This window comes from Saccopteryx leptura, chromosome 1, assembly GCF_036850995.1.
Source record: "Saccopteryx leptura isolate mSacLep1 chromosome 1, mSacLep1_pri_phased_curated, whole genome shotgun sequence".
NCBI lineage: Eukaryota > Metazoa > Chordata > Mammalia > Chiroptera > Emballonuridae > Saccopteryx > Saccopteryx leptura.
This window is the reverse complement of record NC_089503.1, coordinates 303,527,211-303,554,536: the sequence shown is the minus strand read 5'-3', so window position 1 is coordinate 303,554,536 and position 27,326 is coordinate 303,527,211. Positions and strand designations below refer to the sequence as shown.

Genomic DNA, 27,326 nt, shown 5'->3' with positions numbered 1-27,326 from the left:
TCACCTAGAAAGATGAACAACATCCTAATTTTGCAAATATAATTTAGAGTTTAAAGAAGAAAATAATAAATAACAATGGAATCCATGATTATTTTACTGTGTGGGATAAGCTTGCACAAACCGAGAAGAAAGCATAGGGAAAAATTAAGAAAAATACAGAAGAAGGAGCTGGAGGTACAGAAGATGATAGGAAGTCTTACTACACTACTCACAAAATTTAGGGGATCAGGGAACATGCAAATACTCCAGTACTTTCAGCCTTTTGTAGAGTGCATTTTCACCAATGAAATAAAAGTTGGTTTTGCATCCCATTTGCATAATCAAACAACTTTCTTTGACTTGTTAGCTTTTTTGATGTTCTTGTTTAATAAAAAAAAAAAAATCAAATGCTTCTTTTTTTATCGCTTCATATTCATTTTGAAATGTCCTCTAACTTTTGTGAGTAGTAAATATATATAAAAGATATATAAATGAAATGACAGAGAAAGAGAATTAGTGGAACAATGGCTGAAGATTTTCTAAAACTAAAGATGTACATCAATTAACATTTTTAAAAAGACTATAGAATCCAAGCTAGAACAGAATGGTAAGAAGAAAGAGGAGGAGAAAAGGAAAGAAAAGTTAGCAAAGTGAAGTGGAAGAAGGGTGAGAAGAGAGGGAAAAAGAAGAAAAGAAAGGAAGGAGAAAGTGGTAGAGGGAGGAAATCTTTACCTAGACAAGTCATGATAAAACTGAAGAAGAAAAAGGACAAAGAGAATGTCTAAAAATGATCCCCAAAAAGGAAATTACCTTCAAAGCAGCAAAATTTAAATTGCTAACCTCTTAAGCACAATTATGAAAGCCAGAGGTGTTGAATAATAATTTCTCTGAGCTGAAAGAAAATTACCAACACAGAGCTCTATACCCTGCAAACATTATCTTCAAGAGTGAATATATGCCCTGGCCGGCTCAGCGGTAGAGCATCGGCCCCGTGTGTGGAAGTCCCAGGTTTGATTCCCCATCAGGGCACACAGGAGAAGCACCCATCTGCTTCTCCACCCTTCCCCTTCTCCTTCCTCTCTGTCTCTCTCTTCCCTTCCCAAAGCCAAGGCTCCATGGGAGCAAAGTTGGCTCCGGCGCTGAGCAGGGCTCCATGGTCTCCGTCTCAGGCACTAGAATGGTTCCTGCCACAGTGGAGCTATGCCCCGGAGGGGCCGAGCATTGCCCCCTGGTGGGCATGCCGGGTAGATACCGGTTGAGCGCATGCTGGAGTCTGCCTGACTGCCTTCCTGCTTCTAACTTCAGAAAATACAAAAAAAAAAAAAAAAAGAGTAAATATAGGCAGAAGTGGAGGCCAGGCCCTGCTTCCCTCCCAAGGTCTGGGCCTCCGAAAGCTCCTCTCCTCCACTGCACAGTCAGGTGCCACTCCCAGCTGGTCGCCTGGGCTTGGAGGCAGCCAGCTCTGCGGCACTGCTGGGCCAAGGGCGGAGGACCTGAGAACAGCTGCCTACGTCAGTGCCATTGAGAAAGTTTTCAAGGTGTACAATGAAACCAGCATGACCTTTACATAGATGGACTGTAGCTGACTTCTTCATTATCCTGTTCACTTCGTCATCTGTAGACCTATCACAAGTTACATGTATCCACAGAGATCTTTTCTTTCATTACTTATGTAGATAATGCACACCATTCTCAACAAGTCAATCAAAATTAGCCCCTTAAGATAAAAGAAATTAAGGTTAGAAAATCATGTACAAAACTGAAAGTGGATACCAGAGAAACATTTGGGTATTTTGCCTCTAATAAAAACATCCCTTCTATCTGGCTGCACTGCCTTGCCCCGTGGCTACTTCCCAATAGTCAAAGCTGTGGGCCAGGAAACCACTTGTCCGAGGGCAAGCAGTTGCTCCTTGAGTCAGTTTTGAACAAGTCTGAAATGTGCTGTAACATTGACACGTTTATGAAGAAGGTACACTGTGTGACATTTTTAGAAGGTAGCATGGGCCTCAGGTCGTTATTGGTATTTTACATCAGCCAAAGAACCCAATTTTATAGATTGCAAACAAAAATAAAAGCTGTTTCTTTTTATGCATTTTATTATGTTAGAATAAAATAAGTACATGCTGCTGTTTATTTTTTAAAGAATAAGTGTAGAGTAAAAATATTTTCAGGAAAATAGCATTGAGAAACTTTGCCTTCAGAAGACTGATACAAATGAAAATATAGATTGTTATACAGAGAGAAGGAAAATGATTCCAAGTGTGTAGTTTGAGATGAAGAAATGAAGTGGAGTAAGGCACCTGGATAGTTCTCTGAACCTCTGTGATAAGATTTACACATACATTATAAAAGGAAATTATCATTTTATGACAGGTCTCCATTTTAAACGTGACAATGAATCAAGTTCTACTCATAGATAAATCTTCTTCATCTCACATATTGAATATCTTTTAGAATCACAATGAACATTATTCCAGCCCCATTCTCCATCCCAGAAAACTATTGAAGCACATTTTTCTGTTTTAAAATTGGGCTCATTCCGGTGCCATAATCTAAAGAGAAACAAAGGATAAAAAAACACTTCAATAAATGCATAGTGATTGGTTAGAAAGTATATACGGTTGGAGGTTGAAAAAAATGAGGTTCAGGGTGAGAGAATGGGGGTCAGGGTGAATACTCAATAATTGCTCTCCTCTTTTTCACACTGCCCTCCTCAAAAGCTCCACGTGTAAACACACACTTTTATAATTGCTCCTCTAACATTCTCCTAGAAAAATTTTTATGAAATATAGTAATATTGGACCTTTTCCCTAAAATCTGATCTTTATTTCTTCCTCTATGAAGATCGTTACCCTGATCTGGATTGTTAAGCAATCCTTTTCTTAGTGGCATGTAATAAAGAGGGTTCCTCTTTAATTCATGTACTCTCACCACCTTCCTAAATTCCTGTGTTCTCGTGGAGCTCAGTCTGGTCATAAGAAGTTATCTGCCTATAAGAAATATAACCTGTGGTAGGGGTGAGAGGGTGGGAGGATGGGACTTTGGTTTTGGAATGAAAAGACCTAGTTTTATTGCTGATTCATTTTAATCTTAAGTAAATAATCTATTCTCCTTTGGAATTTGATTCTTCATCTATAAATACAAGAATTGTATTCAGGTCCCCAAATAGCTCATAAGATTATGTGTGAATCACATAAGATAATGTATAATTAAATTCTGGATTTTTTTCAAAGTCACAAATAAATAGTATTACATATTACATTATTATCCTATTAGAATTTAACACACTTCTGACACTGATCATTTAAGTATTATTAATTGGAGTAAAATTAAATTGAAGTGTCTACATATGTTTAGAGCAGCAAACTGTAATGATTAAGAGTGCTATCTTTGGATTAGACATGAAGTTGAGACCCTATTTCTCATCTTACTGGTTATTGACTTCAGGAAAGTTATCCCGTTTTCCATCAGTAACATGAGTTTTAAAAAGGTTTTCATGAAAAGGTGAAAGGACTAAGAAGTACAAATTGGTTGTTACAGAACAGTAATGGGGATGCAAAGTGCAGCACAGGGAATATAGTCAATAATAGTCTAATAACTATGTATGGTGTCAGATGGGTGCAAAATTTATCAGGATGATCATTTAGTAAGTTCTATAATGTCTAATCACTGGAATGTACACTTGAAACTAATATAATAATGTATGGTAAGTATAATAGAAAAAAATTATTTAAAAATGAAAAAAAAGTTTTCATGAAGTTTAATTGTCATGATGCATGCACTTAGAGCTTATTGTTACAATCTGTTATAATTCTTATAATTATCAGTATTAGCATTAAAAATCATTGCTAACAAAAGTGTCCTACATTTTTATGTAAACAAGGCCCTGTGGTTCATTAATGTGAATCCGTACTCACTTGACATTCTCTGTGTAGGATGTCTGATCAATCCATTGCCACTTGTCATTCTTTTGTGGATCTGAGAGTCCCAGAAAATAAGAAAATGATTGATTCAGCTCCTGAACAATGAAATTCTGCATAAAGAAAAAGAAGTCATAGACTGAAATTTCAAGATTGAATAGAGTAAGGCTTCTTTATAGCTCTAACAAGAAAATAAAATGCTAAGTCTGAGGAACGGTATCATGACAGCTCACCGAATAAGAGAACAGAGCAAAAACACCAACATCGTTATAAGAAGGTGGGAGTTAATTCCGTCTCAGGCAGAATTTATTTTCTTCACCAAGAGACATAATTCTTTTTAAATGTACATCAGTTTTTGTGCTTTCGATCATTTTGTAAATTTTATAAGTTCAGATGTGTTTCCTTCTTATTTCTCTTTGTTTATCAGTGAAATTGCATTTGAGTTATCAAAACTCAAATTTGTTTTCTACTCTCCTAAGTAGTAATTCTTTAGGAAGTAGTAAATTACTTTTAAAAGTCAAACATACAAAGTGAACCGAGGAATAGAATAGAGGCAGAGGTGGGGTCACAGGGACCAGAGGGACAGCTGTCAGACAGAAGGAGGATCAGAGAAGGTAAAGGGATTAGTGAAATTATATATACATAACACAGAGATACAGATAGCAGGACAGCAGGTCCCAGAGGGAAGTGGGGAAGGAGTTAGGATGAGAGGGACAAAAAGGATATAGAAACATGGGGATGGGGGTGAGGGTGTTATATTCAGTGGGACACTTGAATCCATGTTAACACAATAAATTAAAATTAATAATAAAAAAGTTAAACATAAAGCAGTGTTTATTAGATTATAACTGTAGTGATTATTTCTTAAAGAATTATTAATCTCATGGGCACAGACAAAAAACAAGTGGTTACCTGGGGAAGGGGCTGGGAGACAGGGGAGTAAAGAAAGACAAATATAAGGAGGTGGAAAATGATTTGACTTGGGTGATGGGCACACATGCAATCAACAGTTCAAATGCCATAGAGATGTTCACCTGAAACCTATGTATTCTTCACCTTTTTTTAAAAAATTATTTTTATTTATTAATTTTAGAGAACAGAGACAGAGAGAAGAAAGAGAAAGAGAGAGAGAGAGAGAGAGAGAGAAGGGGGGAGGAGCAGGAAGCATCAACTCCCATATGTGCCTTGACCGGGCAAGCCCAGGGTTTTGAACCGGCAACCTCAGTGTTCCAGGTTGATGCTTTATCCACTGCGCCACCACAGGTCAGGCTGAAACCTATGTATTCTTATTGATCAGTGTCACCCCATTAAATTTAATTTCAAAATAAAAAATAAATATCAGTCTCATTTTTCCATCTGGGCCTCTATATTTTTTAACCTATCTAGATTGTTTTCCTATTGAGATAAGGTGCAATTAATTTTGAATTGAATGTGCAGGTTTAAGAATTTCCTGGCCCTGGCTGGTTAGCTCAGTGGATAGAGTGTCAGCAGGGCATATGGACCTCCCAGGTTTGATCCCCGGTCAGGCCACACAGTAGAGGTGACCATCTGCTTCTCTTCCCCTCCCTTTCCCTCTTCTTTCTCTCCCCCTCCCACAGCCAGTGGCTGGATAGGTTGGAGCATCACCCAAGGTGCTGAGGATAGCTCTGTTGATTTGAGAATCAGCCCCAGATAGAGGTTGCTGGGTCGATCCTGGCCAGGGCACATGTGGGAGTCTTTCTATCTCCCCTCCTCTCACATAAAAATAAATAAATAAATAAGTAAATAAATTTCCTGTGGATTGTCCTGATATTCTCTAACATAAAGCAAACAGTCTGGAGGAGGAAGCTGCTCCTCAGCCAAGGGTCTTATAGAATACAAAAATGTCCCTGATATTAATTTCTGTTTGTTTGTTTAATTGATTTGAGAGACAGAGAGAGAGACAGAAACATCAGTTTGTTCCTGTATGTGCCCTGACCAAGGATCAAACTAGCAACCTCTGTACTTCGGGATCATGTTCTAACCAACCAAGCTGTCTGGCCAAGGCATTAATTTCTGTTTTTAAAAAATCCTGCTCATCATGGAATAGTACTGTTATCTGTCTAGGCATTTTATATATTTCAATGTTTTTAAAAAGCAAACACCGCTACCTTTTTTGGTATTACCATGCAGCTTAAGTATATCTGTAGTTCGATATTAAAGAATTTTAAAAGAAGAGAGATAATCTGTCCCTTGTTCACAGATGGCCTGATTCAAATTTTAGTAAACAAGAATATGTACCTTTTTGATGTGATGATGTTTTTGTGATTTAAAAGTAGTGGCAGGTCATGTTTATAACATGTCAGACATTATAATTTCCTATAATAATTATAACATTCACAATTTTTGCACATGAAACTTTCATGTACTGAACCACAGATTTTTTTTTTCCAGGCTTCTAAATGTATCATTTTCCTGCACATTTTGGCTATCTGAACAGGGGACTTTCCATGAAAAAAAAAAAGTATAACATGCATTTGGTTGACAATGTAGTTAAGTTCCTTGCTTAACTACACAGTTATGATGGAGTTATGTTTCTTAGTTTCTGCTCCAGTGAAATATTCCTGTCTACATCAAAGAAGTGTGGTGGCAGGTTAGGTTTAAAATGGCATCCTTTGCAAAAGCTCAGACTTTTAATTAATTATTATAAAATAGGTTGGTACTCATTGCCCAAGATTGATTTTCCTTGGGTTTTTGCTAATACAATCTTAGTGATTTCCTTCATTTCAAACAACCTGTAATCACAAATGCCCCTATCTCTCAGATATTTGATCCTTTTGTGTCATCTTAGACACATATTGTGTGTATGCACTAATCTACGCAGAGAAAATCTTTTCTATGCCTCTATTTCAGTGAATAGCACAAGTTTTGAATAAAAGGAGCAATTTTTTAAAATACTAATTCTGAAGACTAATTAAAAGACAAGAAACATCATGGACTGACTGCCACAGTACTTTATTATTAAAAGCAAATACCTTTTACCTTAAATTATTTTATCATTGAAGTTTGTAAGTCGAGGCTCTTTGCAAAAAATCAACATCTAATAAAAACATGGTTTTGTTCACTGAGATTTAAACTTGATACGATGTTTTCAAATAAATTCATTACTTTTAGAAATGTAGTGTATGTGTTCCTATCTGCAAGTATAGTCACATTAGGAGTTAGCACTTCAACATGTGAATTTGAGAACATAATTCAGTCCATGACAATTACAATTATGTGTGTGTATGTGTGTGTGTACAGCAATTTTTTTAAGTGAGAGGAGGAGAGATAGAGAGACAGACTCCCACATTTGCCCCCATCAGGATCCACTCGGCAACCCCAGTCTGGGACCAATGTTCAAATCAACCGAGTTACTTTTAGCACCTGAGGCTGACAAGCTCGGGCCAACTGAGCTATCCTCAACCCCCGGGGGCTGATGCTCAAACCAACACAGCCACTGGCTGTGGGAGCAGAAAAGAGAGAGAAGGGGAAAGGAGGGGGAGATGGAGAGAAGCAGATGGTTGCTTATCTTGTACGCCCTGACTGGGAGTTGAACCCAGGACATCCATATGCTGGGCTGACACTTTATCCACCGAGCCAAAAGGGCCAAAATCTTACCATTTGTGACAGCATGAATGGACCTAGAGGATATTATGCTAAGTCAAATAAGTCAGAGAAAGACAAATACAGTGTCATTTCACTTATATGTGGAATCTAAAGAGCAATGTATCCCTAATAACTAGTGAAGTTGAGCATCTTTTCATATATCTATTGGCCATTTAATGTCTTCTTAGGAGAAATGTCTATTCAGGTCCTCTGCACATTTTTTAACTGGATTGTTTGGTATTGAGATGTATTAGTTCTTTATATATTCTTTCAAATCAAAACTATAATGAGCTTAACCAGGTGGTGGTACAGTGGATAAAGCATTGACCTGGGATGATGAGGACCCAGGTTCAAAACCCTGAGGTCACTGGCTTGACCATAGGCTCACCAGCTTGAGTTGAGCACAGGATTGCAGGCTTGAGCATGAAATCATTGACATGATCCCATGGTCACTGGCTTGAAACCCAAGGTTGCTGGCTTGAGCAAGGGCTCCCTGGCTTGGCTGGACCCCACTGGTCAAGGCACATGTGAGAAGCAAGCAATGAACAACAACTAAAGTGCTGCAACTATGAGTTGATGCATCTCATCTCTCTCCCATCCTGTCTGTCTCTCTCCCTTGCTAAAAATAAAAAAGAAAAACTGAAACTTATTATCACAGACCACAATATGTTGGTTACCAGAGAAAAGGAAGTGAAGAAATACTAAAGAGTAAAGCAGGTAAAATATGGTATATGGTGACAGAAAATGATTTGACTTTGGGTGATGAGCACACAAAGCAATATACATATTATATGGGGGAAATTTTTGTAAAGGATATGATTGTCTAACCACTATGATATATACCTGAAATTAACAGAAAATAATATTAAAACAGTGTGAAATCATTTCCCCCTGGATATTTCCAGTACCCACTTGGCACCATACATAGTTATTACTACATTATTGACAATCAACAGTTCAAATGCTTTAAAAAAACATTTACCTGAAACCTAAGTACTCTTATTGATCAGTGTCACCCCATTAAATTTAATGTTATAAATAAAATTTTAAAAAACAATCAGCATGGTTCCAGCATGATAGTAGACACATTGACCAGTGGAACAGAATAGAGAGCCCAGAAATAAACTTATGCATACATGATCAACTAATATTTGACAAGGGAGCCAAGAATACTCAATGGGGAAGAAATAATCTTTTCAATAAATGGTTTTGGGAAAACTAGATAGTCACATGCAAAAGAATGAAAGTGGACCACTACCTTACACCAGTCTCAAAAATTAACTTCAAACTGTTTAAAGACATATGTAAGAAACTAAAACTATAAAACTCTTAGCGGAAAAGGTTTGTGACATTGGTCTTGACAGCGATTTTTGAATAAGACACCAAAAGCAAAAATAAGTGGTTTTATATCAAGCCAAAATTTCTGCACAATTTAAAAAATCTGTCAACAAGTGAAAATGCAACCAATGGAACAAGAGAATATACATTGCAAGGCAAAGTCAGTTTACAGTTTTGAGTACATAACAATTTATTCTTGTATTATTTATTAATTATATTATTTTCCATATGAACAACTAGAAAGCTATTTTTGCCCCATCTTGTACTTAAAAACCAGCTACCAGATAAGGATTTATTATCCAAAATATATAAGAAATTTATACAACTCAACAATAAAAAGTAAATAAAACATAAATGCAGATCATTCAATTTAGAAATGAAGTAAGGACATAAATAGGTATTTTTCCAAAAATACATACAAATAGCATAGCCAATAAGTATATTCTAAGAAGCTCAACATACTAATCATAAAGAACTGCAAATCAAAACCAAATGAGATACTACCTCACACCTGTTAAAATGGCTAATATCAAAAGACAAGAGATAATAAATGTTGTTGAAGATGTAAAGAAAAGGCACCCTTGGACACTGATGATGGGAATGTAAATTGATTGGTACAACCATTAGGAAAAACACTATGCAGGTTACTCAATAAGTTAGAAATTGAGCTTCCATGTGATCTAGCTATCCATAAAAAGAATAAAATACCTTCCAAAAAAGAATAAAATACTTAGAAATAAATTTATCCAAGGAAGCTAAAAACTTATAAACTAACTATACTACAAACCATTTTTAAAATAAATGGAAAGACATCCTATATCTATGCATGGGAAGACAATGTTGTTAAACCATTCATACTGCACAAAATAATCTATAGATTCAATGCTATCCCTATCAAAAACACAAAAGAAAAGCTTTATGACATTGGTTATGACAATAATTTATTGACTATAACACCAAAAGCACAAACAACAGAGAAAAAATTGATAAGTGTAACTATATCAAAATTAAAAACTTTGTGCATCAAAGGAAAAAATCAACAGAGTGGAAAAAATTTTTTCCAATCATATATCTGATAATCAGTTAATATCTAGACTATATAAAAGCTTCTAAAATTCAATAACAAAAAATTCTAATTTTATAAAATGAGTGAAGGACTTGAATATTCTGTAATTACATATGGTAATTACAAATGGATGTTAAATTGTGATTATTTTGCAATATATACAAATATTGAATCATGATGTCGTACACGTGAAACTAATGTTATGTGTCAATTATACCTCAATAAAAAAAGTATTTTTTAAATGGGCAAAGGACTTAAATAGACATTTCTCCAAAGAAGTACACAAATGACCAATAACTATATAAGAAGGTGCTTAACATTGCTAGTCATTAGAAAAATGCAAATCAAAACCATAATGAAATAGCATCTCGCACCCTTTAGGATGGCCACTATCAAAATAAAGAAAAAGAGCCCGACCTGTTGTGGCACAGTGGGTAAAGCGTAGACTTAGAATTCTGAGATCGCCAGTTTGAAACCCCAGGCTTGCCCAGTCAAGGCACATACAAGAAGCAACCACTATGAGTTAATGCTTCCCACTCTTCTCCACCTTCTCTCTCTTAAAAAATCAATAAATAAAATCCTTTTCTAAAACATAATTTTAAAAAATTATTTAAAAAAATAAAATGAAGAAACAGAAAATATCAAGTGTTGTCAAGGATTTGGAGAAACTAGAACCCTGTGTGCTCTTTGCAAGAGTATAAAATAGTGCAGCCACAATGTAAAACAATTGGTGGTTCCTCAGAAAATTAAAATTAGAATTACTATATGATCCAGCAATCCTACTTATAGGTATATATTCTAAGTAATTGAAAGCACAGTATCAAAGAGATATTTGCACACTGATGTTCATTACAGTGTTATGCACATTGACCAAGAGGTGGAAACATTTCAAATATCATGTTTGAATGAATAACTATGTGGTATATAACACAAAGGCATATGATTCTACTTATACAAGGTATCTAAAGTACTCAAACTCCAGAAACAGAGGGTGGTTGCCAGACACTGGAGGGAAGGGGAAATAAGCAGTTGTTGTTCAGTGGGTATAGAGTTTCAGTTTTGCAAGATGAAAAAATCGTAGAGATTTTTCATAACAATGGAGGATAGTTAACTACTAAACTGTACACTTAAAAACAGTTACAATGACAAATTTTGTTTTAAGTTAAAATTTCATTTATTTATTTACTAGAGAGAGAAGTACAAGGAAGGAGAGAAATGAGAAGCACGAACTCGTAGTTGTGGCACTTTAGTTGTTCATTGATTACTTTTTATGCGTGCCTTGACCTGGGGGACTCCAGCTGAACCAGCAACCCCTTGCTCAAGCCAGCAATCTTGAGTTCAAGCCAGGGACTTTGGGGCTCAAATTTGCAACCATGGGATCAGGTTGATGACCCCACGCTCAAGCTGGTAAGACTGCATTCAAGCCTGATGAACCCAGACTCAAGCTGGCAACCTTGGGGTTTTGAACCTGAGGCCTCAACATCCCAGGTCAATGTTCTATCCACTGCACCACCACTAGGCAGGCTAATTAAAATTTTAATGAAAAAGAAAAATAAAGAAAACAGAAGTACCTGTTCAGCTTTTGAGTTGATCACCACCAAATGAGCCCCCATGTGAACACAGATCTCCTCATTGTCACTCCAAATATTCTCTTCAGTAGAAACGAAGTAGCAGCTGGAACCAAAAAATTTCCAAGTACCTGGGCAGCATCCCCAGTTTTTCCCTATGAAAGAGAAGAGTGAGTGCAAGACAGGACAAATAAGATTAAAGAGGCAAGTTCTGTACATGTGAAATTCAAAGGATCTGAGGTTGTTTTCCAGAGATGGGTTTTTTAATTCATGTATTTACTGTTCCTTAAATTATATAATTTGAGGCTATAGAATTGCTTTTAAATAAACATTCCTTAACATTAAGTCCTCAATATTTACCAAGGTTTACTTGCAGAATTCTTCTGTAATTTTTTTTGCTAAAAATTACTATCAATGGTTTTTTTCCTGTTCTTTATGTTCCTTATATATAAGATATACCAAGTTCTATTAAAGTAACAAATGACTAATAAAAATGTTTCTGGAATGCCAGATCTACTTAATAATCTTGGACAAGCCTCAAGCCTCAGGTTTTTAAAATGAAAATGCTGATTATTCACATTGTGATTATGAGAATTAGAATTATGCTTTATTAGAATTCTAGCTCCACCATTTATTATGTATGCCTTTGGGAAAATTACATAACTTCCCTGAGCCTTACTTATTTCAATTTAAAATGGAAATAACAACAGTGCCAAACTCAAAGAAAAACTGAATCATATATGTACCAAGTATTTTAAAAGGTTCTTAACATGGAAAATATCTCATAAATGTTACCTATTACTAATTTTTACACAGCATTAAGCACGTAAGAGTTTTAAAATTTACCAGTTTTCTCTCTTTTCCTCTTAAAAACACCAGTTGGCCACTCTCCTAGAATTAAAAAAGTCTCTAGCCAACTATATATAAACTCACTGACATATTTTGATTATATATGTGTATATACATATATAAGTTTGGCACATAGACATGTGTACCTAAATAAAAAGTTGCATTGATTTGTTGAGTTTTAAATCTTTTAAAAAGTATTATAATATATGTGGTCTTTTTGGCTTAATTTTTTATTCCACATTGTTAAGATTCATTCAAGTTGTTATATGTAACTCTATTTTATTTTTTATTTTTATTTTTTTTATAATTTTATTTTTTTAATGGGGTGACATCAATAAATCAGGATACATATATTCAAAGATAACAAGTCCAGGTTATCTTGTCGTTCAATTATGTTGCATACCCACCACCCAAAGTCAGATTGTCCTCTGTCACCTTCTATCTTGTTTTCTTTGTGCCCCTCCCCACCCCCTATCCCTCTCCCATTCCCCCCTCCCCCCCGTAACCACCACACTCTTATCAATGTCTCTTAGTTTCACTATTATGTCCACCTACGTATGGAATAATACAGTTCCTGTTTTTTTCTGATTTACTTATTTCGCTTCGTATCATGTTATCAAGATCCCACCATTTTGCTGTAAATGTTCCGATGTCATCATTTCTTATGGCTGAGTAGTATTCCATAGTGTATATGTGCCACATCTTCTTTATCCAGTCATCTATTGATGGGCTTTTTGGTTGTTTCCATGTCCTGGCCACTGTGAACAATGCTGCAATAAACATGGGGCTGCATGTGTCTTTACGTATCAATGTTTCTGAGTTTTTGGGATATATACCCAGTAGAGGGATTGCTGGGTCATAAGGTAGTTCTATTTTCAGTTTTTTGAGGAACCACCATACTTTCTTCCATAATGGTTGTACTACTTTACATTCCCACCAACAGTGTATGAGGGTTCCTTTTTCTCCACAGCCTCTCCAACATTTGCTATTACCTGACTTGCTAATAACAGCTAATCGAACAGGTGTGAGGTGGTATCTCATTGCCGTTTTGATTTGCATTTCTCTAATAGCTAACAAAGATGAGCATCTTTTCATATATCTGTTGGCCATTTGTATTTCTTCCTGGGAGAAGTGTCTATTCATATCCTCTTCCCATTTTTTTATTGGATTGTTTGTTTGTTTGTTGTTGAGTTTTATGAGTTCTTTGTATATTTTGGATATTAGGCCCTTATCTGAGCTGTTGTTTGAAAAAATCATTTCCCATTTAGTTGGCTTTCTGTTTATTTTGTTATCAGTTTCTCTTGCTGAGCAAAAACTTCTTAGTCTGATGTAGTCCCATTCATTAATTTTTGCCTTCACTTCTCTTGCCATTGGAGTCAAATTCATAAAATGCTCTTTAAAACCCAGGTCCCTGAGTTGAGTACCTATGTCTTCTTCTATGTACTTAATTGTTTCAGGTCTTATGTTTAGATCTTTGATCCATTTTGAGTTAATTTTTGTACAGGGGGAGAGACTGTAGTCCAGTTTCATTCTTTTGCATGTGGCTTTCCAGTTTTCCCAGCACCATTTATTGAAGAGGCTTTCTTTTCTCCATTGTGTGTTGTTGGCCCCTTTATCAAAAATTATTTGACTATATATATGTGGTTTTATTTCTGGACTTTCTATTCTGTTCCATTGGTCTGAGTGTCTATTTTTCTGCCAATACCATGCTGTTTTGATTGTCGTGGCCCTATAATAGAGTTTGAAGTCAGGTATTGATATGCCCCCAGCTTCATTCTTTTTCTTTAGGATTGCTTTGGCTATTCGGGGTTTTTTATAGTTCCATATAAATCTGATGATTTTTTGCTCTATTTCTTTAAAAAATGTCATTGGAAGTTTGATGGGAATTGCATTAAATTTGTATATTGCTTTGGGTAATATAGCCATCTTGATTATATTTATTCTTCCTAGCCAAGAACAAGGTATATTCTTCCATCTCATTATATCTTTTTCGATTTCCCTTAACAATGGTTTATAGTTTTCATTATATAAGTCCTTTACATTCTTTGTTATGTTTATTCCTAAGTATTTTATTTTTTTTGTTGCAATCGTGAAGGGGATTATTCTTTTGAGTTCATTCTCAGTTGTTTCATTGTTGGCATATAGAAAGGCTATTGACTTCTGTATGTTAATTTTGTATCCTGCGACCTTACTGTATTGGCTTATTGTTTCTAGTAGTCTTTTTGTGGATTCTTTGGGGTTTTCGATGTATAGGATCATATCATCTGCAAAAAGTGATACCTTTACTTCTTCTTTTCCAATATGGATGCCTTTTATTTCTTTGTCTTGTCTGATTGCTCTGGCTAGAACCTCTAGTACCACATTAAATAAGAGTGGAGAGAGTGGACAACCCTGTCTTGTTCCTGATTTAAGGGGGAAAGCCTTCAGTTTAGTGCCATTTAATATGATGTTAGCCAATGGTTTATCATATATGGCCTTTATCATGTTGAGATATTTTCCTTCTATACCCATTTTGTTGAGAGTCTTAAACATAAAATTGTGTTGTATTTTATCGAAAGCCTTTTCTGCGTCTATTGATAAGATCATGTGGTTTTTGTTCTTTGTTTTGTTGATATGGTGTATTACATTAACCGTTTTACGTATGTTGAACCATCCTTGAGATTCTGGGATGAATCCCACTTGATCATGATGTATTATTTTTTTAATATGTTGTTGTATTCGATTTGCTAGTATTTTGTTTAGTATTTTAGCATCTGTATTCATTAGAGATATTGGTCTGTAGTTGTCTTTTTTTTGTGCCATCCTTGCCTGGTTTTGGTATGAGGGTTATGTTGGCCTCATAAAATGTGTTTGGAAGTATTGCTTCTTCTTCAATTTTTTGGAAGACTTTGAGTAGAATAGGAACCAAGTCTTCTTTGAATGTTTCATAAAATTCGCTGGTATAGCCGTCAGGGCCTGGACTTTTATTTTTGGGGAGGTTTTTAATGGTTTTTTCTATTTCTTCTCTACTGATAGGTCTGTTTAGGCTTTCTGCTTCTTCTTGACTCAGTCTAGGAAGGTTGTATTTTTCTAGGAATTTATCCATTTCTTCTAGGTTGTTGAATTTAGTGGCATAAAGTTTTTCATAGTATTCTACAATAATTCTTTGTATATCTACGGTGTCCGTGGTGATTTCTGCTCTTTCATTTTGGATTTTGTTTATATGAGTTCTTTCTCTTTTTTCCTTGGTAAGTCTTGCCAAGGGTTTGTCAATTTTGTTGATCTTTTCAAAGAACCAGCTCCTTGTTCTATTAATTTTTTCTATAGTTTTACTGTTCTCTAATTCATTTATTTCTGCTCTGATTTTTATTATCTCCTTTCTTCGGCTGGTTTTGGGTTGTCTTTGTTCTTCTTTTTCTAGTTCCTTAAGGTGGGAAGTTAAGTGGTTCACTTGGGCTCTCTCTTGTTTGTTCATATATGCCTGAAGTGATATGAACTTCCCTCTTATCACTGCTTTTGCTGCATCCCATAGATTCTGATATGTCGTATTGTCATTTTCATTAGTCTGTATATATCTTTTGATCTCTGCACTTATTTCTTCTTTGACCCATTCATTTTTTAAAAGTATGTTGTTTAGTTTCCACATTTTTGTGGGATTTTTTTCCTCTTTTTTGCAGTTGAATTCTAGTTTCAAGGCTTTATGATCAGAAAATATGCTTGGTACAACTTCAATTTTTCTGAATTTGCTGATGGTGTTTTTGTGGCCCAACATATGGTCAATTCTTGAGAATGATCCATGTACACTGGAGAAAAATGTATACTCAGTCACTTTGGGATGAAATGTCCTGTAGATGTCTATCATATCCAGGTGCTCTAGTGTTTTGTTTAAGGCCACTATGTCTTTGTTGATTCTCTGTTTGGATGACTGATCTAGAGCCGTCAGCGGTGTATTGAGGTCTCCAAGTATGATTGTATTTTTGTCAGTTTTTGTTTTAAGGTCAATAAGTAGCTGTCTTATATATTTTGGTGCTCCTTGGTTTGGTGCATATATATTAAGAATTGTTATATCTTCTTGATTCAGTGTCCCCTTAGCCATTACGAAATGGCCATTTTTTTCTCTGAGTACTTTTCCTGTCTTGTAGTCAGCATTATCCGATATGAGTATTGCTACACCTGCTTTGTTTTGGATGTTATTTGCTTGGAGTATTGTTTTCCAGCCTTTCACTTTGAATTTGTTTTTATCCTTGTTACTTAGATGAGTTTCCTGTAGGCAGCATACAGTTGGATTTTCTTTTTTAATCCATTCTGCTACTCTGTGTCTTTTTATTGGTGAGTTTAATCCGTTTACATTTAGTGTAATTATTGATACTTGTGAGTTCCCTATTGCCATTTTATATCTTGCTTTCTGTTAGTTTTGTGTCTTGTTTGATCCTTCTCTTTTGTTTTTCTATCTTTTGTTTTTATTTGGTTGTATTCCATACATCTTTCCACTGTTGCTATCTTTTTTATCTCATGTGCTTCTGTGGTGGTTTTTTCAATGGTGGTTACCTTTGAATAATGAAAAGGGTCCCTACCCTGTTCATTGTAGCGAACTATTTTGTGAGTACTTTTGCACTCCATCGTCCTTTGCTACTGTTAATCTCCATCTTCTCCCCCTCTTTCTTTTTGTTGTTGTCACAGTTTAAATTTGGTTTTATTGTGTTCTTCTTGGAGCTTTTACTTGTGGCTCTGTTTTTTTTTGTTCTTTGTATCTGATTGGAGAACCACCTTTAGTAATTCCTGGAGTGGGGGTTTTCTGATGATAAATTCCCTCATCTTTTCTGTATCTGTGAATGTTTTTATTTCTCCTTCATATTTGAAGGATAGCTTTGATGGGTATAGTATTCGTGGCTGAAATTTCCTCTCTTTTAGGACTTTAAATATTGGGGTCCACTCTCTTCTAGCTTGTAGAGTTTCTGCTGAGAAATCTGATGATAATCTAATGGGCCTTCCTTTATATGTTGTATTCTTCTTTTCCCTGGCTGCCTTGAGAATTTTTTCTTTGCTGTTGGTTTGTGTCAATTTCATTATGATATGCCTTGGAGTAGGTTTGTTGGGGTTAAGAAAACTTGGAGTTCTGTTTGCTTCTTGAACTTGAGGCTTTAGTTCTTTCCACAGGCTTGGAAAGTTCTCATCTATTATTTGTTTGAGTATGTTCTCCATTCCATTTTCTCTCTCTTCTCCCTCTGATATACCTATTATTCTTATGTTATTCTTTTTGATGGAGTCAGAAATTCTTGTAGGGCTATCTCATTTTTTTTAATTTTTGAGTCTCTTTCTTCTTCTCTCTGTTGTGCCTCAAGTTGCTTGTCTTCTATTTCACTAATCCTCTCTTCTATCTGACCTGTTCTATTAGCTAAGCTTGTTACTTCGTTTTTCAGCTCGTGAATTGAGTTTTTCATCTCTGTTTGATTTGTTCTTATAGTTTCAATTTCCTTGGACATATATTCTTTGTGTTCATTGAGTTGTTTTCTGAGCTCCCTAAATTGCCTTTCTGTGTTTTCTTGTATATCTCGGAGGATTTTTAGGATTTCTATCTTGAATTCTCTGTCATTTAGCTCCAAGGTTTCCAATATATTAAATTTTTTCTCCATAGATTTTTCCTCATCTATCTGTGTTACCTCTCTTTCTTTTGTATCCATGATATTCGATTTTCTCTTCCTTAATGGCATCTGAGGGTGGTTTTGTTGATAGTATTAATGAGATTTAATAAAGAATAAAAAGTTTAAAAAAAATAATAAAAAAATAAAAAATCGAAAAGAGTTGTTTTTTTAAAAAAAAAATTAATAATGAAATAAAGAAAAATAAAATAAAATAAAAATTTTTTTAAAAAAAGGAAATTATTCCCCCCCTCCTTTTTTCCTCTCCTCTCCTCTTCCCTCTTTCTTGAGAAAATCTTGTGGTGGACTGTGAATTATAACAAACAATGCCTGTGATGGAGGGCCTGAATTGGGGAAAAGTAATAAAGGGGAAAAAAAAAAGAAAAAAGAAAAAAGAAAAAAAGAAAAGAAAAGGAAAAGAAAAAAAAAAGAGTATATGGACCCACAAAAAGCAAATAAGGAAAAAATTTGAGTCAAGAATAAAATGATTTGCTTTTAGGTGTTGGTTGTCTAAGAGTTATGATGAGAGGATTAAGAGGAAAACGGAAAAATGGGGGGACAAATTAAAAAATTACTATTGTATTTAGTGGAACAAGAACTAGATAACATGGAGAGCCAGGGATGGGAGCACTGCTAGTCAGTTAAAAAGGTGAAGTAAAAACCCCCCAAAATGCCACAAACATAAGTTTGAGTCCCAGATAAGATAATTTGTTTGTTATTGAGGTTTGAATGAGAGGAGATGTAAAGGAGAAAGGAAGAAACTAATATAGAGGGAGAAAAGAAAGAGAGAGAGAAAAAAGAGGGAACCACTAAAAGAAGAAAAAAGAAAGGAGAGAGAGAGAGAGAGAGAGTTAAGGGTTTTGGAGTGCAACCCTCATAGAGAGAAAGGAAGAGAAGAGAAAAGATAATGGGAGATGTAACACTTATGGGTAGTGTAGTTCAAGGAGAGGAGAGAGTAAGACCGGTAGAGAGTTAATCGGCCAAATTGGAGGAGGAAAAAAAAAGTATCAAGAATGAAGATAAGAGAAACAAACGAACAAATATAATAAAATGGGACAGGTTATAAAGTCTGCAGATTATTCTTGATTTTGAGAGGTTATCTTCTTGCTTTTTCTTTTCTCTCCCTCTTCCTGGTCGGTGACTCTGTACCCCGGGTTTTGCCCCTTTGGCACGCTCAGGTGGAGGTTTGCAGTTGATAAGTCTCTATGGCAATGTCATGTATTGTGCTTTAGTCTCGTTGGCAGTCGAGGCTCATTAGCATTTATAGGCTCCGCCAGTGAGAGAGTCCGTGTTCCTGGAGCCTTTCTCCTAGTCTTTCCTTCCTCAATTAGTAGCCTGAGAATCCAGCTATGGGTTTGCTGCTGCCTCTGCCTGGATAGTAGGAGGCTCAAAGAGCTGGCAACTCCCCACTCTATTTCCACTCAGCACAGGGCTCTGGGTAAGGCTCAGTCAGTCAGAGCTGCTAGCATAATCAGGCGGGCTTTCCGCCCACTCAAAGACCTCTGGCTCTGCCACTCTGTCCGGTAACACAAGCGGGCGCCCACTTCCGGGGCGCTTGGAGGAAAATCTCACTCACTGTCTGCGACCAGGATATCCGGCCAGCAGTCTCACGCTCTGAGTGAAACCCCCAACCGCAGGGAAAAGTTGCAGCGTTGGAATTGAGTCTCGCTCCGTCCCCGTGCGCGGCTTTTGCAAGGCGCTGGGGTGGCCCGAGATTCTGCTTTGGCCCACACAAAGGCCCCTGACTCTGCCCCTCTGTGCGATAACACGGGCGCGCACTGCCGAGGCACTCGGAGGAATCGCACACTCCTTATCTGCGCGCGCAAACCCGGATATGAGGCCGGCCGCGTTTCCCTCTGAGTGAAACACCCTCCAGCACGGAAAATCTCCACCGTTGGAATTAGTTCTCACTCCCTCCCGTGCGTGGCTTTCCCAGGGCGCTGGGGCTGCCCAGAGACTCTGCCCTCGGCCCACAGAAAGGCCTCTGACCCTGCCTCTCCATGGGGCAACACGGGCACCCACTGCCGGGGCTTAGGAAGAAATCTCTCGCCCACTAACTGCGCACCAACCAGGAGACCGGGTAAAATGGCCGCGCCGCTTGTCTTTCTTTGTTTGGGTTTGGCGCGAGTGTTAGCTTGTATTGCCCGGGTTGCCACAGGATCAGATTTTCCTCGGCTTGGATCTCCGTGCCACAGCCTGGTTCGGCCGTTTGTGTCGTGGCCTGGATGTATTCACCCCCTTTGCCCGCCTCAGTTTCTATATTCACAGTTACCAGAGAAAGCCGCCCTGTTTAGGTTAGTGAGGAAGGTGGAGCATTTCTTACTCCCTATTTCCTTCGGGGTTTGGTTATATTTTTAGCCAATTTTTCACTCAATCATACCTTTGGGTGTATTGCGAAGCATCTGGAAGCTCCAAGTATAGGTTTTTCTGTTTCTGGTTGAAGATCTTGTTGAGTTTTGGGGGAGATTTATCGGTATCGCTTCCTACCCCGCCATTACTCTGACGTCACACTGCCTATTTTATTTTTTAATATTATTACATAATTAAATAGTAAATGATAAGAAACAATCAATAGAATTATTCTTCCTTTTATAATACTATAATTTAAATAAAGTTATATAGACTATATCTATGTCATTTTAATATTGGCTACTTTTAGAAATTTATCTTAATTATGCATTGTGTTCATTATTAGAGATTGCTTTCCATAATACTTTTTTTATTTCATGCATTTAATATACATATTTAAATAAGAACAATAAAAGAAGTACATAAAACTAGATTATAAAAAAGAGTTTTAAAATATTAATGAAAAAATATTAAATAATACCTGACAAAAAAAAATACAAGTTGTTACCCCTAGTTGTTTGGCACTTTTTCTCTTTATGTTAAATGTTTGTTTATTGAAGTAACAAATGCGAGGGAATTAAAATGTAGTATTACAATAAAGGTATAATGAGTTTTATAAAATGAATAAATAAATATTACAAGCATAGTTCTGTAAAATTTTTTTCACCTATGGATGGAATGAACATTACTATGGGCGCTAGAATATGCTGCTGAGCAGATGAACATTAAAAAAGAGTAAGGAATGTAAATTTATGATTTCCACATTGGGTGGCTGCCCAGGCTCCCACCTTAGAGAGAACTCTGATTACACGTGCCATTTTAACAACCGGTTTGCCGAACTGCACAAAAAATTAGGTATCTATCCTGTCGAACTGGTGTGAACCAGCTGAATCCCACCACTGCATCAGGTCCTAAGTCAAGGTTTCTGTTTGCCTAGAATGTGTCTGTACTAATTATAAAAAAGTACTCCCTCTGGGCCAGCAGATTAGGAAAAGAAAGGCACCACTTTCTCAAGGATGAGAAAGGCTCACAGCTTACTTAGCAGAAAGCAGGCTGGCTATCAGCCCCTCCCCTGCCTTTGAGTGTCACACAAACGGCACATCCATGTCAGGCAGCCCTGGCTGAAGCCACACTTCCGTTTCCTTCTATACCTATCCCATAATACTTTTCAAAGTTTGTATTAACATATTTTAATTTAAAACATCTGATTTGACTGACTGTTTTGATGGTAGGCATTGATTTTCTCAGTTATGTATGGTGAACATTTTTCTTATGTTGAATATGCTAAATCTCTGGCTCGGAGGTTGACACAACTACTGAAAGCTATGATGAATGGAGTTATTTGTCCAAAAGATATAATGACATTAACAATGTTTTATTTTCCGCCCAATTGTGCTAAAAATAATGAGTTAATCAAGGTGCTTCGTAAGTATCAAAGAAGTATAATTAAAACTCACTTGAACCTGACCAGGTGGTGGCGCAGTGAATAAAGCATCGGACTGAGATGCAGAGGACCTAGGTTTGAAACCTGGAGGTCACCGGCTTGAACACAGGCTCACCAGTTTGAGCATGGGGTGGCTGGTTTGAGCATGGGACCATAGACATGATTCCATGGTCACTGGCTTGAGCCCAAAGGTCACTGGCTTGAGCAAGGGGTCACTTGCTCTGCTGTAGCCTCCCGGTCAAGGCACATATGAGAAAGCAATCAATGAACAACTAAGGTGCCATAATGAAGAATTGATGCTTCTCATCTCTCTCCCTTCCTGCCTGTCTGTCCCTCTCTCTGTCTCTCTCTCTCTCTCTCTCTGTCTCTATCACAAAAGAAAGTCACTTGATACATTTGATAAGACTTATAAAATCCTTTTATTGGTATAATTCCCAGAAATTGAAAAAGCAAATAACTATTGACTGAGAAATAACAAACCTTTTGCAAATGATTCCATTTATTATTTTTATACTCAACAACATTGAAGAATTACCTAACCAAATTCCCAGTAAACAGATGATAATAAAGAATTTTTAATTTTTACATTGATTTGAGACAGAGAGAGAGAAAGAGGAAGAGAGAGAGGAGGAAAAGGGAGAAAAAGAGAAGCTTCAACTCACTGTTCCATTTAGTTGTGCACTCATTTGCTGTTTCTCCTATGCGCCCTGACTGGGGTTCAAACCCCGTGACCTTGGTACCCAGAGAGGATGCTTTATTCACTGAGCCACTAGGCCAGGGCCCAAATAACCTCTGATACTAGATCACTGTATGGGTTTTGGCAAATAACTCTAAAAAAAACTGGGTGACAATCTAACAGAGCACCTTCTATTCTATTAATTTATTTTGATAATTAAGATTTATCAGATTGTGTCACTAAAGTAAAAAACAAGAATAGAATTGATGTTGAATTCTACCTCATTCTAATAATAATACTATTCAATAGTAGGTACATCTGATTGTATTTTTTAAGTCATTTTGTCTCATTAAAAGATGAGTTTCTAGCCTGACTGGTGGTGGTACACTGGATAGAGCATACACCTGGGACAGTGGTCTCAGGTCCAAAACTCCGAATTTACCAGCTTGAGCACAAGCTCACCAGCTCGATCAAGGGGTCACTGGCTCAGCTTGAACCCCTGCAACCTTCTCAAGGCATATATGAAAAGCAATCAATGAGCAACTAAAATGACACAACTACAAAATGATGTTTTTCATCTCTCTCCCTTTCTCTCTCTCTCTCTCTCTCTCTCTCTCTCTCTCCCTCTTTTTAAAAAAAGGATTTTCAATAGTTTATTTTATTAGTAATAACATAAAATTTTATCATAAATTTGTAATGTTTTTAATATTGTATTCTGATAATTTTAATAAGTCAATTCAGAAGAAATTTTATCACACTTAAAGTTTTCTATTTTATAGGAAATAAAAATATTAGATACATTCTTACTTATATATCTTGGCAGACGGGGAAGTGTTGTGTAAATTTAGTCCAAGGGGGAAAAAGAATGATCTAAGACACATGACTGTTAAATAATACATGTTTTTCTTCTCCTTTTTTTTATACGCATGATGAGAGTGGGATAACAATTTGTAATAGTATTTAGACATCAGTAGGATACAATTTAAAAACAGGTGTAACAGTTTTGTTTTTAAATGTTAGTATTTATTATGTTCCAGAAATCAAAACTTTTGCTTTCATTTTGTGATGAAAAATTTATATGTAAAATTAAATTGTATAATGGGGTACATGGTTTTTCAAAATCTTTATGGGGGCTGACAAGCAAGAGAGTTCAAAGACCACAGGTGTACGCAGAGCACAAGCTTATTGAAGAAACTGACTTTACTCATGCTTCTAATGTCTCAACACTGACAAGGACTGAGTGGGAAACAAATTGAGAAAGATAAATGTGACTTTCAACTCTGTTTTAACTTCAATCAAAATGGAAATTTTGTGTTTGGACTTTTAACTTTTAATTGTAATCATAATTTCAAAGGATATTCTTAAAATCTGAGCACTTTAATTTGCTGACATGGTATTATATAAACTAATTTTGTTATATAAGCTTATCTGTAACTTGAATTATTTGTATTGTGCAGCTTAAAGGGTTATGATATCAGGTTGGATATATTTAAGGAGTAAAATGCCAGATGGATGTGGGGTTAATTTAATTAACCTCCATCTTGTCTCATTCATTTCAGAGCATTCTGAAACATTCTGAAGGCAAAGGCTAAAATATCCATTGCTGCTTGCAGGCAGTAAGTAGTCTTTAAAACTCTCATTGTTGTTACAGGAGTGCCTCCAAATGGTAGGAAAAGACAATATTTATACAATTATGCTTTTCTCCCCAGAAGTGCCAGCTCCACAATTGTTTGACCAAAAAACTTCAATGAGACAAGAAAACACTATATCAAAGAGAATAAAGAAAATCATTCCTCACCACCTCCATGTTCCATGTTCTTACCAAATACAAAAATAAAAAAATAAAAAGAGATTCTAACATCTCATAGAAATAGAAATATTCATCCTCTTTTTACTTCTCATAAATTTTTCCATAAAAGCAAAGGAGTGAATTATTTAGTTCTTGAAATACCAAGAGTATGACATCTATTTGTATTTTTGTACTTGAAAGGAATAAGGCCAAAAAGACCACTACAAACATGCACTTTGCCCTTCTTTGGCATTTCTCACCATACATAGTTCAAGGAAACCATGAATCTGATTTCAACTCTCCCAACTCTCCACATATGAAGGAACCAGCACCACAATTTAAAGTAAGGACAGTCTCCTCTTGAGCCATGTTCTAACATCCAAATTGACCAGTAATAAGACTGATACTTGGAATGGAGATTGGTGTTATTAATTAGGAAGCTTAGATAACAAAAAGAAATTTTATCTAAATGATAACGGTAAGGACAATTTGAAACCAAAACTTTTACGAAGAATTCCAGAATTGGCTTGAGCAGATGGCATGGTGTATGTTGATAACATTTATTGATCTCAAAAAGTCTGGAGGAGGAATTGTTTTGAGGAAAAATCTAGCGCCTAACATGAGCATGTAAGTTTACAGATATATTAAAGATGTCTAAGCAAATACTATATTAAAAAAAAATAGAACAAAGCAAACAAATTCAATCCTGCCCTCTCTCTGGTTAAGAATTATAGCACCTTACCTGTCACTCTTGTCCCTTCATTGAAGCAGGTTAGACTTAGATGATATGAACGTAATTCAGACAGCCTTTTGTCAGTTTTGCCATATGTAAAATGGTAAGTCACTGTAGAGAAGAAAGAAGGATTAGTATCCATCCATTCTTTTGCTATAAAACCTTATGCTCTATAAATCTGTGCCAAGTAGGCTTCCCTCCAACTGCCATTATTTTTTCTCTATTCAAACTCAATAAAGACCATGTTCAATTACTGCTTGTCTGCATTCATTTATCGTGTTTGTTTACAGGCATACACTTTTGTTGTTGTTCTTCTTCTTTCCCGTTGAAATTTCAACTCTATATTCTAGGACAGAGATTCTATTTCTTTCTTACATCAGTTAATCACAAACACCTAGAACAGTGACCATCACAAAATAATATATAGATATCTTTTTACCTAGAAGCTGTCTACCTCTCTTTAATTTTCATGATCATAAAACAAGCCTGAAGATTGTTTTTATATTTCTAAAATTTCTAAAATTTCTGACTGCTGGTAGCTACAGATAAACATATGGGGTAAATATATAGAAACCAAGAGGAGCCTTTAAACATTTAGAGACATTTTTGTTTCAAATAAACATTAAATTTTATGTTCAAGGATGTGCTCATTGAGCAAGACCTGTTCTCTCTTGGGTCCTGAATTGATTCTTCAATCATTTCTGTATTGGTCTTCTTCTATTGAAGCTCAATACTGTCAAACCTTTCTACCTTTCTCTTTGCCTATGCCTTGGAGTCCTGAATATCTGCTTCTTCTTGATTAATAAATTAACTGTTCTTAAACCCTCTTCTCTCTTGCATTTGATCAGGAAAATTAAAGCAGATTCTTTGACATTAATTATTTGTGTATTAGTAAAGGCTATGAGATGTATTTATGTCTCAAGAGAACTTCCAGCACAGATCATTTGGCACATGATGTCACTTTCACTTCCTTCCAGACTATTTAATAACTATATTTAATCATCTTATCAGTGAATAAAGAAAAAAAATTAGAGAGAAAAATAAGTGAGATTTCTCACAAAATATACTTGAAATATTTATTTAGAGGCAAATGGAACAGAAGAGAAATATTTTATTCTTTTACATCTCCAATATTTCATTTGAATACTTTTTCTCCTTATATTAAAAAAACTCCCACAAGAAAATCAAAGAAGCTATTCTAAAGTATTATGATTATAAAAGTAATTATAATTTTATTTTCAATAGAGGGCTTGTGTGACTAGAAAGCATGTGATCACTAGTGAACCATGTAGTGGAAGATGATGTCTTAGAGGATGACTACAATTAACATACATCTATATGTGAGGTCATTATTGGGAATATACTAATAAAACCAAGTGAAATATATCTAGAAGCACAGTCAGTTATCAAAAAATTGAGGAAGAAGAGAGAGAAGAGGAGGAAGTGGTGGAAGAGAAAAAATAGGAGAAGGAGAAATCAAGAAAAACATGGCATTCCAAGTAGCAGCTAACATATTAATGGAGTAAAGAAGAATGCACCTTAGGGAATCTTTATAGAACATGATAGGGAAAGGAATCAAAAGAGTGGCACCTCAGTGAAGAACTTACCTATACAACTCACAATGAAACAAGCACAGAGGAGTGCTATAGAAATCACAGCAACAAACCAGAGCTTCACTTGAAACCACCGTACTGCTTTCTCTGTCAGAAAGGCAAGACAAATGCAGTTACCAAAAGATCAGGAAGCCAGAGTTCCTAAAAAGCTTAGAGCAATGAAGAAACTAGATAAAGAATCTCAGATTAATTAAAAACCTAAAACAAGAAGAGAGTTTAGAAATTCCCTCAGAATAAATGACCAGGTTGTATCTCTGAAGTCCTAAATAATCTGGCCAAAACTCATCCTTAATCAACTATAATTTCTACTTCCTTTTCCTTTTCTTTTTCAATATTATATTCACCCATGATTTCCCATTTATCTCAAAACATCACATTTTGTCTCTCACTTTTCATACCACTGTATTAATATTTGGTTTCTTATTCTGTCAAGTACTTGTATCTCTAAGGAATTATTCTTTTTTTCTAGCTTCTCATGACTGCTATGGTGGTCCAACCTCTATTCCCTTCAATCTGTCCATTGTCTTCCTTTTCTCTCCAGATAACTCATCATTGCATCACACACATATACTTCTCTTTCTGGAATTAAGAAAAAGAATGCTCACCTCTACCTTGACGTTGACTTTCTTGCACCATTATGTGAGCTCTCTGTGTTCAGAAGGCCCAGAAACCTCTTATTTTCTCTGTCTCTCTGAAGAGAAAGACAGAAAAACACTTTGATGAGGCTAAGAGACTTCCAATGGAAAGTATAACTCAAAAGAAGAAGTTGTGGTTTAGA

The 27,326-nt window shown here is 35.9% G+C and overlaps 1 protein-coding gene across 1 annotated transcript; it reads right to left on the bottom strand.

The window, feature by feature from the left end:
- On the bottom strand, nt 1-27,280 carry LOC136389418 (C-type lectin domain family 6 member A-like). The gene is made up of 6 exons (XM_066361225.1): nt 27,154-27,280; nt 26,543-26,635; nt 24,945-25,046; nt 11,481-11,632; nt 3,897-4,012; nt 1-2,531 (listed from the first exon to the last, which is right to left on the bottom strand). The coding sequence occupies exons 1-6, from the start codon at nt 27,182-27,184 to the stop codon at nt 2,390-2,392; spliced, it is 636 nt and encodes a 211-aa protein (XP_066217322.1). The 5' UTR covers nt 27,185-27,280; the 3' UTR covers nt 1-2,389.
- Between the last annotated feature and the right edge of the window lie 46 nt (nt 27,281-27,326).

Excerpts from the sequence above, each read along its gene's own strand:
- LOC136389418 (XM_066361225.1), bottom strand. The coding sequence starts at position 27,184 with ATGGTGCAAGAAAGTCAACGTCAAGGTAGAG. Across the intron at positions 25,047-26,542 it reads TTTCATTGTGAGTTGTATAG|TGACTTACCATTTTACATAT; the intron begins GTAAGTTCTTCA and ends TCTTCTCTACAG. Across the intron at positions 2,532-3,896 it reads TCCTACACAGAGAATGTCAA|ATTATGGCACCGGAATGAGC; the intron begins GTGAGTACGGAT and ends GTTTCTCTTTAG.